The following is a 16,359-nucleotide window of genomic DNA, read 5'->3' on the forward strand; positions in this document are numbered from 1 at the left end:
TGAAATGAGTCTCTTATGTACACAAAAACTGCTTTTTAAAATGTAAAATAACCTTTTTCTGATTGAATGTATTTTAAAATGTAATTTATTTCTATACTCAAAGCTGAATATTCAGCATCATTGCTCCAATCTTCACACGATCCTTCAGAAATGATTCTGATTTGCTGATTTGCTGTACAACATACATTGTACACGTTTAAACCAATCTCATATATTTTTTTGGAAACTGTAATTTACTGTCATTCAGAAGTTAACATTCAAAATGTTAAATTAATTATATGTGACAGTAAAGACATTTATAATGTTACAAAAGGTTTTGATTTAAAACAAGCTTTTAAACTTTCTAATCATCAAAAAATCCTGAAAAAAATAATTATCCAAAAGAAAACAACGTTTTCAACATTGATAATAATAAGGATCATTTTTAATAATTGAGTGAAAATATATATCTGTGTATCTGTGTATTAGAATAATTCCTGAAGGATCATGTGACACTGTAGAGACTTGGATGAATCATCTCTTCAACTTTGAGATCCTAAAAAGTTGAGATGATTACTTTAACTCTGTTTCAGATAGAAGATTAAAAAAAAATGTTCTCGCCATTCTTTCACGCTCGTTCTCTCAGCAGCACACACACACAGAGGTCGTTGTGTGTGTTATTGTGTATTGTTCTGGGCCGTGTGATGGTCAGCCGTCTGCAGAGGAATACAATAAAACCATTTTAAATATCCTGGTTAGATATCCAAGCTGACAAAGATGAGAAATGCTCATGTCAGTTATGCACAAAACAATTCAGATTGAGTGATTTGTTACTTGTGGATAACCAGGACTTGTATTTGCTGGAGAGGTTCATTTTTAGATGCAGCGAGATGCTTGACTTTAGAGGTTTTTGATGTGAATGTGTGTGATTATTCACAGAGGGATTCTGGAGTGTGTGTGTGTGTGTGTGTGTTGTCATGTTCCACTATTGTGTCTTGATTGGCTCGGCCGTTAGCCTTGTTAATTATATCTCTTGGGCTGTGTGCAGAGATTTGGTTGTTAGTGGCGACTTGATATGTTTTTCTAACCACTGTTTGTTCAAACGCTGTGCTTCTTTAGGCTCATACACACGTTTCTGATCTATTAGTGCTGAAAGGTCAAAAAATCTGATAATTTCTACTTTTTTGGAGCCGTTTTCTGTGGTGCTGTTCCTCATTGTTGCTCAGGATTCAGATCATTTCTGATTATCTATCTCTGACTCAATGGGAATTAGTGTTTTCACGGTACCAAAATTTCAGTCTTCAGTACCGATACCAAAGCAAAACACAAAAATATGCTAAAAAAAAAAAAAAATTACTAAAAATAAAACCAATGCCATTCTTTATACTTATTTATAATTGTGTTAAAAAAATTCTACAAGTAATATAATTATGAAAAACAAGTAAACAAGGATTCTTTTAATTAAATTTAAACACATTTTATTTTTTGGTAAACAAAGGGGATTTGCTATTAAAACATGGAAGAAATATTGTGTGATTTATTTCTTAAAAAAATTAATTTTTTATTAATTTTTTCAACAGTAGTAGCAGTATCACATACATTCTTCTAAATTATAGTAATATTTCTAGCACAGTGCCTCTATGTAAAAATGTACTTTTATTTTGACACTGATTTTACTCAAATGAAACAGTAAAATGTCTGTGAAGTAACACAGAACAGTTCTGGTGATGTAGTTTATGTATGTATGTCCTCATTGAGACAGATGGCAGATGCTGAAATGATTGCAAGCGTCACGGTCTTCAGTCTATGTAGTAAACAAACCATTCATTCATTCACAGAGAGACGCGCAGACCATGCAGGATTTATATTTCAACCAACTTTTGCAGCCTAACATTTACAGATACTGGTTCATATGGAGATTTGATTTGATTAATTTATGCAGACTTTGACAAATTCCATGACTGTCCATATTAAAATGTAAGTTTAATTTTCATGACTGGATTTTGAGATTCTGTCTGCGTTTTCTGCTTCGCGGAAATCATAGCACTGTATGCATCAAGAACCGGGTTGACCGGGTACTCGGTACCACCGGTACTTAAAGAAACCTGGTACTGTGACATTTTCATTTTTTTAGTACCGACTTGGTACCGAAGTACTGGGTCTTTTGACAACACTAATGGGAATGAATCTCAAAACACAAAAATTCTGATGTAAAATTCACACATGGCTGATAATGTCAGAACAGCTGTTCCTGATCACTCCAGATGGGCTGTTGAACACAGTCCCAAAAATCCTTAAGTGTCTGGCTTCACGCAGTGTTTGGGAGTCATGGTGAACAGGTTCTGAATTGTCCACCGGGAAACAAGGCGATCACAAAATACTAAGCTGAAAAATCTGTTTTTCTAAAGAACAGCTAGTCATTGAATTTTGAATGTCTGTGAGCTTCATAGCATCAGAAATGTATATATTAGATGTCTTTATTGTATATTTAGACTTTCTTTTTTTTTGGGTTTATTTGGCAATTTATAAACTTTCCTTTTATGTTATTTTTTTTATTTTCCTTTTATATAATTTTTTTATTTAGCTTTTATTTTATTTATTTAGATATTTATTATTCATTTATATGCATGTTTATTAAGTTTTTTTATATTTACATATTTATTTAGATATTTATCTTTTGTTTATTTAATTTATTTTAAACAGCTGTTGCATTTATTTATTTATTTATTTATTGCATTTTAACTTCCAAATTACTGGTTAAAGTTTTACCACTTTATTTATTGAATTACTTTAGTATTTAAAATATATTTATTATTTATCTTGTCCTGTCTCAGTGGGTGGTTCTTAGCAGACTTTATACTGATAGTCCAGATACAGACAATGCCTGTAGCGTAGCTCATAGAATCAGATTAAACAAGTGGTTAATAGACGTCTGGGTAAAATGGATCCTACAGAATGAGTGAGTCATCACACACACATAGCCAAGATCGGATGCGGTAACCATGTCAGTGGAGCAAAGTCATCCAGCGCTGGTCTTTAAGAATGAGTTAGTGCAGAATAGATGGTTGCCATAGAAACTCTGATTTCAAAAGATGTAGCCATGTGCTTAAACAGACATTTGTACCATATTTACTTTAGTCTGTTCTTCCTTTGTACCGAAGTATAAGGATTCCAAGCATCTATGGCGTTCTGACCGCACAGACACACACACACACACACACACACACACACACACACACACACACACACACACGTGTCACCTGGTTTACTCTGACAGATGGCAGCTTCTCAGGGGGTTTCTGATGTGCTGTGACACACAGATCGAATTCCTCTCTGATCTTCCTTCATTTGTATCTTATATGATTACATTTTTTGTTGTTGTCTGCCTCATTTAGATATTTGGGATGTAGATAGATATTTTGGGTAATGACAATATATCTGTATGATTTTTCTTTTCATGAAATTAATACATTTATCCAGCAAGGATGCATTACATTGATCAAAAGTCACAGTAAAAAACATTTATGATGTTACAAAAGATTTCTATTTGAAATACATGCTGATATTTAGCTCTTTCTATTCATAGAACAATTCAGAATTTCCACTAATACTGTTTTCAAAATTAATAGTAATAAAAATTGACATGCTATTAAAGTTTTTATTTATTTTGAAACAGTTTGTCATAAGCCCTATTCGGACGGGACTAGTTTTACAGGGGGTCGTTAGAGATATCTGCGTTTCACAGACGTACTTGGTGATTTTAATCCCGTCCGAATCTGCCACGTCTGTGTTTTTCTCACACAACCTCTGTGATAATTCCAGAGCAAATTACCTACCGTTTTTCAGCAAACTCAGTGATCCTCTGAGAAAACTAATCCGTCCGAATGCGAATGTCTGTGATTGCCCGTGATATTTTATTTCACAACGCGTCTCCTTGTGTGTTTTGGCCAACGTGAATTACCGTAGATGCTCTTACCGCGCGGATGTTTGATGTATTTGCTTAGCGGCAAATAAATAATAATAAAAAAATAATACAAATAATAAAATCAAGAGCAAGATCGCATTAACTGTTAATACCGGCTATTGTAATATCAGCATCAGGTAAGATTACTCACGTTCATTTATTTACTCAGTTACATAATGTTTTAATTACATTTAATAAAAAAAAATAAAAAAGGAAAACAAGTTAAACTAAAGGAACCACACATTAACATGGTTTTGCTATACTAGCCATTTAGTATTTATTGTGTAATAATACTAAGGCAATCATTCTGAATGAATGCAATGCACGCATACAGAGCGCGTGATCTCTGTGACGCCCAGATGCACAAATCAGACCCTCCCACCTCTGTAATAAACACGGAGATGTTAGTCCCGTCCGAATTGGTACATGAAAATCACAGACGTCAGGTGGTAAGAATCGAAACTCAAACGTAGTTTAGAAAACTAGTCCCGTCCGAATAGTGCTTTAGTTTCAGTTTTCATTTTAATTGAAATTTAGTTTTTTATCATTTTTTGTGTAAAAATTAATACAATAATTTTTTTTATTTTAGTTTGTCATTTAGTATATTCTAGAATTTTTAATACATTTTTCAGTTTGTTTATTTTAAGAAACAAAAAAAAAAAACATTTTAATTTCAGTGAATGTTTATTTTAAGTGACTTTTTTATGGTTTTAATTTTGTTTTTATTTTAGTTAACTATCATAACCCTCTCTCTTTTGCAGCAAATCAGCATATTAACATGATTTCTGAAGGATCATGTGACACTGAACATTGTAATAATGATGCTGAAAATCCAGCTTTGATCACAGGAACAAATTCTATTTTAAAATAAAATTAGGGCTGTCAGTAAATTAAAATATTTAATTGCAATTAATCAAGTTAACTCGTGATTAATTGCAACTTATTAGCACATTTTTCTGTTCTAAATGTGATACTTTTCAAGTTTTTAGTACTCTAATCATCATGGGCATGGACAAATAAGGATGCTTTATGCAATATATGTTTATTATTAATACCATTAACATAGAGCTTTAAAAGACTAGACATGTTTCAAAGGTCATAGATGTTTTTCAGAGTACTTGTTCATGTCTATTAGACACATGAAAAAAAGAACATAGAAATGCCAGATTCCCATTACTTCTCTTTATTTTCACTTAGCAGTTTACTTACACAAGCCTGTTTACATTTCCGAACGACTGGGCAGCTCACATGCAAAAAAAAATATATTTTTTTATCATTACATTTGTTTGCACACAAACTGTATTTTGATGCAGATATATTTTAAATAAAACTGTTTTCATTTATATATTTTACTGTTTCTGTTGTCAGACAATTGAAAGAATATATAATAGTGACTGAAACATGACCTATTAAGATGACTAGCTTTCCCTTCCAAGAAGTTAATCTGCACAAAAATCCTGATTTATAATCGAGCCATCGTCTGATGAAATCAGATAGCCTACACATGAGATAAAGACAATGGCTGGGCTGTGATTTTGGCTATACTTGCATGTAAAATTAGAGAAGCAATAGAAAATGTGTTTTACCAGAAAGCGCTGGTCCTCTCAGCTGCTCGCTCAACAGAGCAGACGCAGAGAAAGAGGTGTGTGTGCTGGAAAGAGAGACATTGAGTCTCAGAAACTAAATAAGCTTTGGGCAAACCCTAAAGATTTGTTGCTAGGTGCATTTTGAAAAAAAATAAATAAAAAAGTTTGGCAAAGGGGTCTGAAAAGTCACAAAAGTTGATTAGACTGTGCATCTCCATTTCTCTACGGGTTAGGCCATAGGTCAAACAGAAAATGCATGCTGTGTTAATAAAATCATTGCTGTTAAAATTAATTTGGGTTAACGTTAATTTTGACAGCTCTATTTAAAATATTATTTCAAATATTAAATACAAATGTTACTTAATTATTTTAAATGTAAAATATTAAAATAGAAATCACAATATTACTGTTTTTACAGTATTTCAGATCAAATACATTTTAATAAGATAGATAGATAGATAGATAGATAGGTAATGTATTTTTATGGTAAACACTGTACAGACGTTGCTTAATTTTTTTTGCTGAATGAGTATGTCATTATTAGCTGTGTTATTTGCCCTTCCACCATATTAAATTCTTCACCTGCATAAATTATGTCATGAGTTTCATGCGTCAGCAGTTTTTATACCTGGAGCATCACTTTAACTGCACATGCTTTCATACACTTGTCTGCTAAACTGCCCCGCAGGAACCCCAGGGTTAATAAAGCATTATTAGTTTGTATCCATGTGCTCCATAATGGCCAGAGTGCAATGCTCACTGGGTAAAACTGTGTTTCTCGCTCTCTGTGTCTCTTTCAGGCCCTGCATCAACTCTATTATGATCCCAACATTGAGAACAAGAACCTGGCTCAGAAATGGCTGATGCAGGCTCAAGTGTCTCCTCAGGCCTGGCAGTTCTGTTGGGTTTTACTAAGACCAGAGAAGGTAAGAACATCCTGTTCTCATCCCCTCCTTTTCCACCAGTGCTCTGCTTGTCCTTGTCCAAGTTAAATGGGTTGGGAATGCCTGTTCAGAATGACTTTCAGTCTTGTGTACACGTATCAGATGTCGTCGGCGGTTGCATTGCAGCGGTGATCGTTGCATCAACTAAGCCTCACCTACAGGGTGTTCTGTGTTCTGTGTAGCATTTTCTCCTAAAACACACCCAAAAAAAGTGATATTTTTCTGTCTCCTCCAGGATTCTTAAATGTGTTTCAATTTAAACATCAGTAAGGTTTTTATAACTCAACCTGATTATTAAAAAGATTTTTACATCACTGTAATGAGAATATAAGGACCAGAAATGTGTTTGAGATTTTTACTCCATATGGATTAATTTTACAGCTGATCACACAGCAGCAGAAATTAACGTGACAACAGCCATAGTGCCCTCCACTAATAAATCTGCATGAGTGTCTCTGTGTGAATGAATGACACATTATTTTTGGCCATATCACCCAGCCCTTTAGTAGTGACGCAGCAGTTGAAAAGCACTGATCACAAACTCTGTGCCAACTAATGATGCAAGAAGGATTTATATGCTGTGTACGTCTCATCTGATTTCTTCTCCAAGGAATCCATTAAAGAGAAAGACAATCAAAGACTGCGTCTCTTCCTTCATCTCCGCAGGTTCCAGAGATCCAATACTTCGGCGCCAGCGCCCTTCACACCAAGATCTCCCGCTACTGGAGCGACATCCCCGCCGAGCAGTACGAAACGCTCAAAACGCAGCTGTTTTCTCAGATCGCTCGCTTTGCCTCCGGCTCTAAGATCGTCCTGACCCGCCTGTGCGTGGCGCTTGCGTCCCTCGCCCTCAACATGATGCCCGAGGCCTGGCCGGGTGCCGTCTCGGAGATGGTGCGCATGTTTCAGGAGGAAGGAGGTCAGGTGGACGGTCGTGCCCGCTGTTTGGCCCTGTTGGAGCTCCTTACAGTTCTCCCCGAGGAGTTCCAGACCAGCCGGCTGCCGCAGTACCGTAAGGGACAGGTGCGGGGCGCTCTGGGCCGCGAGTGGACGGCCGTTTACCCGCTTCTGCAGCAGCTGTTACGGCAGCCGGACTCTCCGCCGCTGGTGAAGGCCCGTGTGCTCAAGTGTCTGTCGAGCTGGGTTCTCCTGGACGTTCCTCTGAACGAGAGCGAAGGATTGGTCGAGGCCAGTTTCACAGCGCTGGCGGATCCGGAGCTGTTCGATACGGCTGTGGAGGCCATCGTTAACACCATCTCACAGCCCGACTCACAGAGGTCAGCATTAAATACTGCAATGAAGTGAGAGAGTTGTATAAAATTATACCAAACCTGTTGGGGTTAAAGATGTACAAAACACCAGGGGCCTGTACCATGAAGCTAGATTAGCTGGCTAGCAAGGTTAGTTTCATGTTAGTTTGCACTAATCCTGGGTTTAGGTACCACGTTCATTCATTGGCATAGTAGCTTACCCTCCATGGCTAACCTGCTCCGGGGCAGGTTATGTTCTGGGTTAGAGATCTCAAACTGAAGGTGGACCAATCAGATGTGAGAGAAGTGACACATGTCTGACACAAAGTCACTTCAGTTTATCTTGCTCCAAATTAAAGGTCACTAATGCTAAAAAAAAAAAAACAGTTTGGCTTTAATAATAATTACTGAGTCATTTTATGATTTATATAATTATTGTGATTCATATTATTATTATTATTATAATTTATCTATTAAACACAAGTTATTTTATTTTAATAGTTATAAATTGTTTATTTTAAATAAATATTAATCTATACAGATCATGTAATATAAATAAGTTGTAGTATTGCACTATTTAAAAAACAAAAAATGACCTTACATATTCGAGTCTCTATCGCTGTATATTTTCAAATATATAAACTAACTTAACAAGTTTCACTTGTCAATGCACTGATAGAGCAAGAAAATTTATTTTATTTGTCCTCCTTCATATTCTTCAATCTCTTAACCTTTAGCAAAATTTTTAACCTTTAGTTTTGAATCTCGCTGGGTCTCTCGCGAGAAGTAAATCAAACATGCTTTGTGTTGCAAGACTCGTGATTGGCTGTTCGCCAGTGATGTCACACATTCATGTGCACGCGCTCCACAAACTCAGGATCAAAGCCTGAATTGACAAAGAAAGTTGATGATCAGCATCAAGGTACCAACAAAGCCGGATTGGAGAGGTTTGGTTTTGTCAACTCAAAACTTATCCTGTAACTCTGAATTTGTTCAGCTACCATTAGTGTTGGGCGATATGGTCATTCTTCAAACGGTCTTATCGTCAGCCCGTGAGATCGACGATACACATTTTGATGTCACGTGTCTTTACTTTCTAGATAATCACTGGCAGTGTGAAAGTGCAAAATCTAGCGACCCGGGAACAATTGCCAGGACACATTAACCATGTATTTTTGGGAATCGCAGTGTTAAAGGGGCTTTGCATTCATATAGAGACATCAGTACATGCAGAATTGTGAACGACATGTTAAAGAAAGAGAGAGAAATGGTCTGAGGGAGAACAAACACAGGTGAGATGAAAGTGACTGATGCAGAGAGAGAGAGAGAGAGAGAGGGGTGGAAGGGAGACAGAAACAAAGGCAAATTGAAACACAGTCACATCAGAGGAGGAGGGGGGGGGGCTGGCGGCGGCAGATTTATTTCAAGGATGGCTGGCGTTTCCATGGAGACAGAGCGATGGAGCGATGTCTTACGCTCTGTTTGGTACCCACCCCCCCCTCACTGAAAGCCAGAGCCAACGGATGCTGAGGACCAACCTTTAGAGGTGAACACATCCTCCACTGTGGAAAGCTGCTGGTGCAAGGTTAAAGCGCTTCTGCTCTGATGAAGACAGTCTGATGCTGTAGTTCAATAGTTCCTACAGGTGTCTCGCACACGGTTACGGCTGAGTTCACTTTGTAGCACACAAGGGAGCTGATTTAGGATGGGTGACCTTTAGAGGGAGATTTCGATTTTTCATGAGAGGTTTTGCTGAAAGGCTGATTGGAAGCAATTTTTTTCACTCTATGTGTGGAGTAGTGATTCATGGAAATATATCTATATTTAACGGGCAATGAAAAGTTGCAGGGGGGCTGTTGTTTTATACCTAACTTAATGGTTTAGTTATTTTAAAAATTCATTTAAATAGCTGAAAACTCTATAGCAAATAAGCTCTCTAAACTGCCCGAGTGAGCATTATTTTTGCTTGCTTGAATTCTTTGCCTTTCTTCTAGATTAGGATTTCTAATACTAGGGTTTCTTTGTTGATGAAAAGCTATTAATTAATTCAATTAATATATATATATATATATATATATATATATATATATATATATATATATATATATAAACTTAGTAAAAAGGTAAAATATTTTATTTGTTGACCTGAAAGACCATTAACCAACCTCAGAAAATTATGATGTGTTGTTAAATTATTGAAATATTAATTTAAAATCTCAGGGATAGTTGGGAAAAAAAATCTCAGGAATAGTGCATGTTATAAGAAGGTGTTTGACTTCCAAAGGAACTAAAATTGACTGATTAATTAATTTGTTTATTTAGTGAATTGATCAATATCTGGTTTACTGGAGCTCATGAAGTCTAGAATAACTTTTTTTTTTTTTTTTTGCTGCATGAATAACAACAAAAGAAAAGCATGTGAAATTTTTATTCTATTCTATTCTATTTTAGTTTGTTCTATTCCCCAATGATAAATATATATATATATATGTGAAATTGGTGATCATAAAATTATCACAATTGATTAGAAAAAATGCAAGCTACACATGGCTGAATAACTTTATAAGCCATCCTAAACCGAATATTAACAGAGTTATGAATTTTAAGAAAGTTATGAATATTAAGAAATTCTCCAGCTCATATTAATTACAGACATAATTAAACTGTGAATTAATTCCTCACGTTGACAGCGCTGAATAATTAATCAGTATAATTAATGTATCAATTTATTAATCCATCATTCAGTTATTTCACCTTCATTTTACAATGTAATGATTGAATGCAAGTTTAGGGTTGTTTTATTATTTAAAAAAATGTCCCTTTTAAAGGAGCGATTAGATTCACTCCTCCAAGGCTCATACTCGGCCCTCAGGACGTGTGTTGCTGTTATATTGTGATCTGCTGGAGTTCACTCTCAAACACCCAGACCTCAGCGTGAGGTGCTTTGAATTCAGTTCGGCCGGTGTGTCACCTGCTCTTAAAGGTCAGATCAATGATTCTCCATTGATTTCCGTTATTCATTTCACCTTTGTCCTTTTCTCCATCATGCCTGTGTCTCGTCCTCTCTCGCCATCCTCCGTCTCCATCCCCTCATCGCCTCCTTTCACTGTTTAAACACATTACAATCAAGCCTCTCGGGAGGATGCCATTGGACCAAATGCATCCTGTTGCCAGGCAACTCATTTCATCTGTCTCCTGGTGTTTGAGGGTAATTACACGGAGAGGGAGCGTCTGTGTCTGTAGAAGCACAGCGAAATATCACAAGAGATCGTTTGAGGTGCTCGGATGAAACGAACTCAAATTAGTTAGTCTGAGAGACAAGATGACACAAACAAAGATGAGAAACTCAGCCTGCATGTTGTGGTTATGACGCATGATATAATCCGCGATTATTAATTTTAACACTGACTAGCTGACTAGTCATATGAAGAAATTTAAATGGTTATTCAATAAACATCGTGCCGTGGATCGTCTTAAAGCACGCACGAGAGCAGTAGTGATGTCTGATTTGATAATGAATGTATTTTGTGTCAGTGACTGGCAGTGACATCTGTGTGAATCTTCCTGATGGTGTTGAAAGCCCTCCTTGACCTTGAATGTGATTGATGTGATTATTTATTTATTTAGAGCCTATTCTAGTAAAAGCATCTTATACCAGAACGCATAAATAAATACAGTCGCCAGAGACACAGCCTCAGCAGCCATTAGATCGATTAAACCAGGAAGGACAAGGTCACACGGCAAAGAAACGCTGAGCTTTATAGAGGCCCTGTCATACGTATAGGCAAGGGGCTTGACTAATTTACTAGTTGCCCCAACTACCTGTTTTGTATATGTTAGTTTGGATTTTTTTTTGCTGCACTTATTTTGTATACAAGTAAAATATAACGTATATTTTGTATTACATATATTGTACCGATGCTCACTAGGGTAGCATTATTTTGATCAAAATACAATAAAAAAATTACATTATTAAATATTATAATTAGTATTATAATAAAATATAAGATTAAAAATATTATTATAATTTTACCATAATAAAAATAACAGTTTTCTTTGTTTATTTAAAAAAAATTTTTTTTTTTTTTTGTGAAGGATATGCAGAATTTTTAGTAACATCACTCCCTTCTAATACGCTTTCATTCTAATAAGCTCTTTGATGACTAGAAAGAACATTATTCATTAAATTGATAAATATTATTTTCTTTTTGTGGCATTGATAAATACAATTTTTATCAGTTTAATGCATCTTTGAATAGAAGTATCAATTACCCTGAACTTTTAAATGGTAGTGTATTTGTTTGGGTTTGTTCTGCCAAAAATTAGCTATTTCTTTATTGTTTTCCCTCCTGTCACTGTTTAAACACGTTTGAACATGAAATTTGTCTAGCACTGAAATCTGCAGCTGAAATCAAGCTGCATGGCATGAAATGTCAAAACTCCAGGCAGAAGATAATTAATATTTAATACAATAATGTAGAGCAGGATTTGACTTGACTCATCATTGATTCCTTTAGAGTTTGACATTAGTATGTTGAAACGGTAAATGTTGTATTGTCCATCTTAGATAATGTTTTCTTCCCAGTGCATCCTGTGATTGTGTCACCTGTGAAGGATGCATGCGATACTACATAAATTTGGACTGAATCTAGTATCTCTGAAAGCAACATAAGGTTGCTGCCTGCTGTTAGGAACAGCCTTCACATTGTTGCCTGCGATGCTTTCAGATTCTGCCAACTCACTGGGTTTTGGAACAGATCTTGTGTTTACATACTGTAGTAGATCAGTATCTTATTTCAAGAAAAGAGTGAGAAAAATCGTGTTTTCCATGATATGACACCCTTAAAGTTCTTCTGTGTGGTTAAGTGTGCTTTTGGCAGCAGCTCTCCGATTCAGCACTGCAAAATAATAAATAAAAAATGAAACCTACCGAACTGTGAAACATCTCCCTGGTATGTCATACAGATTCCTTTTTCATTCAATTTATCATTATCGTATTACATCACAATCTCTGAAATATCATCTCATTTTGTACTCTCTGAAAGGGAATGAGCTTTTGATCTTGTTTTATTGTGATAGTAAACAAATGAATTTATTATTATGATCACGTTGATATAGGTTTGTTGATTATTAGTTGGATGGATGGATGGATCGATAGATAGATAGATGGATAGATATGTGATCAATGTGTGATAGATAGATAGATATGTGTGATTGATAGATAGATAGATAGATAGATCGATGTGTGATAGATAGATCGATGTGTGATAGATCGATCAATCGATCGATGTGTGATGGATGGATGGATGGATGGATGAATAGATAGATAGATAGATAGATGTGTGATGGATGGATGGATGAATAGATAGATAGATAGATTTGTGATGAAGGATAGATAGATAGATAGATATATGTGTGATGGATAGATAGATAGATAGATAGATAGATAGATAGATAGATAGATAGATAGATAGATAGATAGAAGTGTGATGGATGGATGGATGAATAGATAGATAGATAGATTTGTGATGAAGGATAGATAGATAGATAGATAGATAGATAGATAGATATATGTGTGATAGATAGATAGATAGATAGATAGATAGATAGATGTGTGATGGATGAATAGATAGATAGATGTGTGATGGATGGATGAATAGATAGATAGATAGATAGATAGATAGATATATGTGTGATAGATAGATAGATGTGTGATAGATAGATAGATAGATAGATAGATAGATGTGTGATGGATGAATAGATAGATAGATGTGTGATGGATGGATGAATAGATAGATAGATAGATGTGTGATGGATGGATGAATAGATAGATAGATAGATAGATAGATAGATAGATAGATAGATAGATAGATGTGTGATAGATAGATAGATAGATGTGGGATGGATGGATGTGTGATCAATGTGAGATAGATAGATAGATAGATAGATAGATAGATCGTTCTTTTATAGTAGTTTTATTTATTGTTTGCTACAAATGAAATTAAACTGATTTGAGTCAAATGTGTTTAAAAACAAGCGATTTATTTGTCCACCGATCTGAGTAAAGCCTAATGGAGGAGTATTTAAGGGTGTAACAGTGGAGATTTTGCTCTTTGTGGTTATATGAAGCACTCTGATGTGTCTGTCGAGTGCTGAGCCTCAGACAAGCCTGTAATGAGCTGCCGTTCATACTTTTTCTTTGTCCGTTGCTCGTTAACATTTCCACTCGTGTGTCCTTCCTGCTGTTGACACCAAAACGAGGATGAGACGACAGAGAGAGAGAGAGAGAGAGAGAGCTTGAGGACAGATTGTTCCAGAAACGCTGAGGTGGCAGCAGGAGTGAGGAACATGACAGAAGTTGATGTGGGAATGAGGTAACAGCTGTAGAGAAATGAAGGCAAGAGAGATGATTTCAAGAGAAGAGAAACCATACATTGTGCAGTTTAGAGCTAATGTTGTTTGATGCGTTTTTGTCATTAAGGGAATGTGTGAAGTAAATTAGCCAAGCAAGTTGAAAACCACTGGATCACGTGAAATCGGTGCACGGGTAAACCTTCCATTTAAGAGTGTGTTTTATCAAGGGCACTGATTAGATTAAAGGAAGAGTTCACCTAAAATTAACATTTTTTGATAATGTACGCACACTCAATGCCAACAAGATATAGATGAGTTGGTTTCTTCATCAGAACAGATTTGGAGAAATGTAGCATCACATCACTTCCAAGCAGCTGATAAAAACATCACATAAATCACAAGTAATCCACACCACTGAAGTACATTAATTAATGTCATGCGAAGCAAAAATCTGTGTTTGTAAGAAAAAGTTGTCCCAAAATTGACCATTTACACTCTTAATAAAAATTCCTGGTCCTATTGTTAATGATTCGTTACATCTTATTTTACAGGAAATTTTTTTTTATAAAAAAAATTTAATCCAACTCTGAAATGGCTTTCATTTTCAGTTAATATCACCTGTGCTAGCAACTTTTCACCCTATTTTTCCACCATTTTTCTTGACATCTACATTATGCATTTGGCCGACACTTTTATCCAAAACAAATTGCAGTGCGTTCAAACTATGCTTATCACACACAGAGCACAGCAGTGATGACAGATTTTCGTAGGCCATCTTGGAAGTTAGAATCACTCTGATTCCCCTCGTCAACAATTTTTCTATTAGCTTTTGGATAATTTCAGAAAATAAGTCTGTGACCAACAAGCCTTTGTTCATCATGATCATCTTCACAACTTCTATGAATTTTGTAGCCGAGATACAGTCGCCAGAAGTAAAGCTAAGTTTGTGGTTTAAACAGTCTTGAATGTCACCGCAATTAATCTTCACAATGAATCTTTCACATTCCTAAAGCTTAATGTGTTGCTAATGCCAATGTTGTTTAGTGTCGAGTCCTGAAGGTTGTGTCCGTGTGTTTCAGGTATGTGAACACTCTCCTGAAGTTGGTGCCGCAGGTGTTGCAGCTACAGGATCAGTTACGAGACGCCGTACAGAATGGAGACATGGAAACGTCACATGGCATCTGTCGAATCGCTGTCTCTCTGGGAGAGAATCATTCAAGGTACAAACACTGATTTCACTGGACTCTGTGTGAGATGTGTGCATGCATGAGTGTCTGGAGGGATGCTGTTGAAGTAATTATGGCGAGATCTTCACTTTGAAAGCTTCTGGTCTCTGTGGATGTTCTCTTGCTGAGTGAGCAGATGATACTCGGCTCAGGGTTATATCTAAGGCACTGTCCCAGTAGCCGACTCAGATTTGATTTTGGTCAGGCATGTTACACCTACATGCAGTTTTCTGCTCAAATATCACTCCATTTTTCAGTGCTCCGTCACACTCTCAAATTAAGAGTGGAGGCGGGTGTCAGACTAAATGACAATTCCTGATGTTTCTCTCCGATTCCCTGTCATGTGACACTGAAAGAGATGCACCACATTTGACGTCAACAACAAAAGATAAAGGAGGGATTTTCTCATCTGAAAATACAGTAAAAACCGCTAAAATATTTGTAAATATTAGTACAGTTAAAAATAAATGTTTTCTATTTAAATATATTGTAAAATGTAATTTATTCCTGTGATCAAAGCTGTATTTTCAGCATCATTACTCCAGTCTTCAGTGTCACATGATCTTCAGAAATCATTCTGATATGCTGATTTGCAACGAGTTGTTCTTCTGAATATTTTTGTGGAAACCATGATTTTTCAGGATTCAAGAATGAAGAAGTTCAAAGAACAACAAAATAAATGGTTGTACTGTCATTATGACCAATTTAATGCATCTTTCCTGAATAAAAGTATTCATTAAAAAAATAAAATAAAAAAACTTACAGACCCCAAATGTATAATTTATATATTTTTTTAACAACAGTTTTATTTTCAAAGATTGTCATAGAGGTCAAGACAACAGTTAAATTTTTCACTATAACTGAATAAAAAAATAAAATACAAATAAATAAATTATATGTAGTAAAATTTTTTTTTATTAAATTTAATTTTTTATTTTATATATTATATTATATATATATATATATATATATATATATATATATATATATATATATATATATATATATATATATGTAAATTAATAATAATAATACTGTAATGAACTCAACAATACC

At 35.4% G+C, this 16,359-nt stretch overlaps 1 protein-coding gene across 2 annotated transcripts in view; it reads left to right on the forward strand.

Annotated features, from left to right (window-relative positions):
* The window catches only part of ipo13b (importin 13b), a 36,491-nt gene that overhangs the window by 1,563 nt on the left and 18,569 nt on the right, over nucleotides 1–16,359 (forward strand). For both annotated transcript variants that reach the window (XR_008160489.1, XM_052585918.1), the window contains exons 2-4: nucleotides 6,330–6,455; nucleotides 7,140–7,750; nucleotides 15,157–15,297. Coding sequence is in view for 1 of the 2 variants with exons in the window: in XM_052585918.1 (XP_052441878.1) it covers nucleotides 6,330–6,455; nucleotides 7,140–7,750; nucleotides 15,157–15,297 (878 nt within the window). In the remaining variant the exon portion in view is untranslated. The remainder of the gene's footprint in view (nucleotides 1–6,329; nucleotides 6,456–7,139; nucleotides 7,751–15,156; nucleotides 15,298–16,359) is intronic.

The sequence above is a fragment of the Carassius gibelio genome, chromosome B20 (genome assembly GCF_023724105.1).
Source record: "Carassius gibelio isolate Cgi1373 ecotype wild population from Czech Republic chromosome B20, carGib1.2-hapl.c, whole genome shotgun sequence".
NCBI lineage: Eukaryota > Metazoa > Chordata > Actinopteri > Cypriniformes > Cyprinidae > Carassius > Carassius gibelio.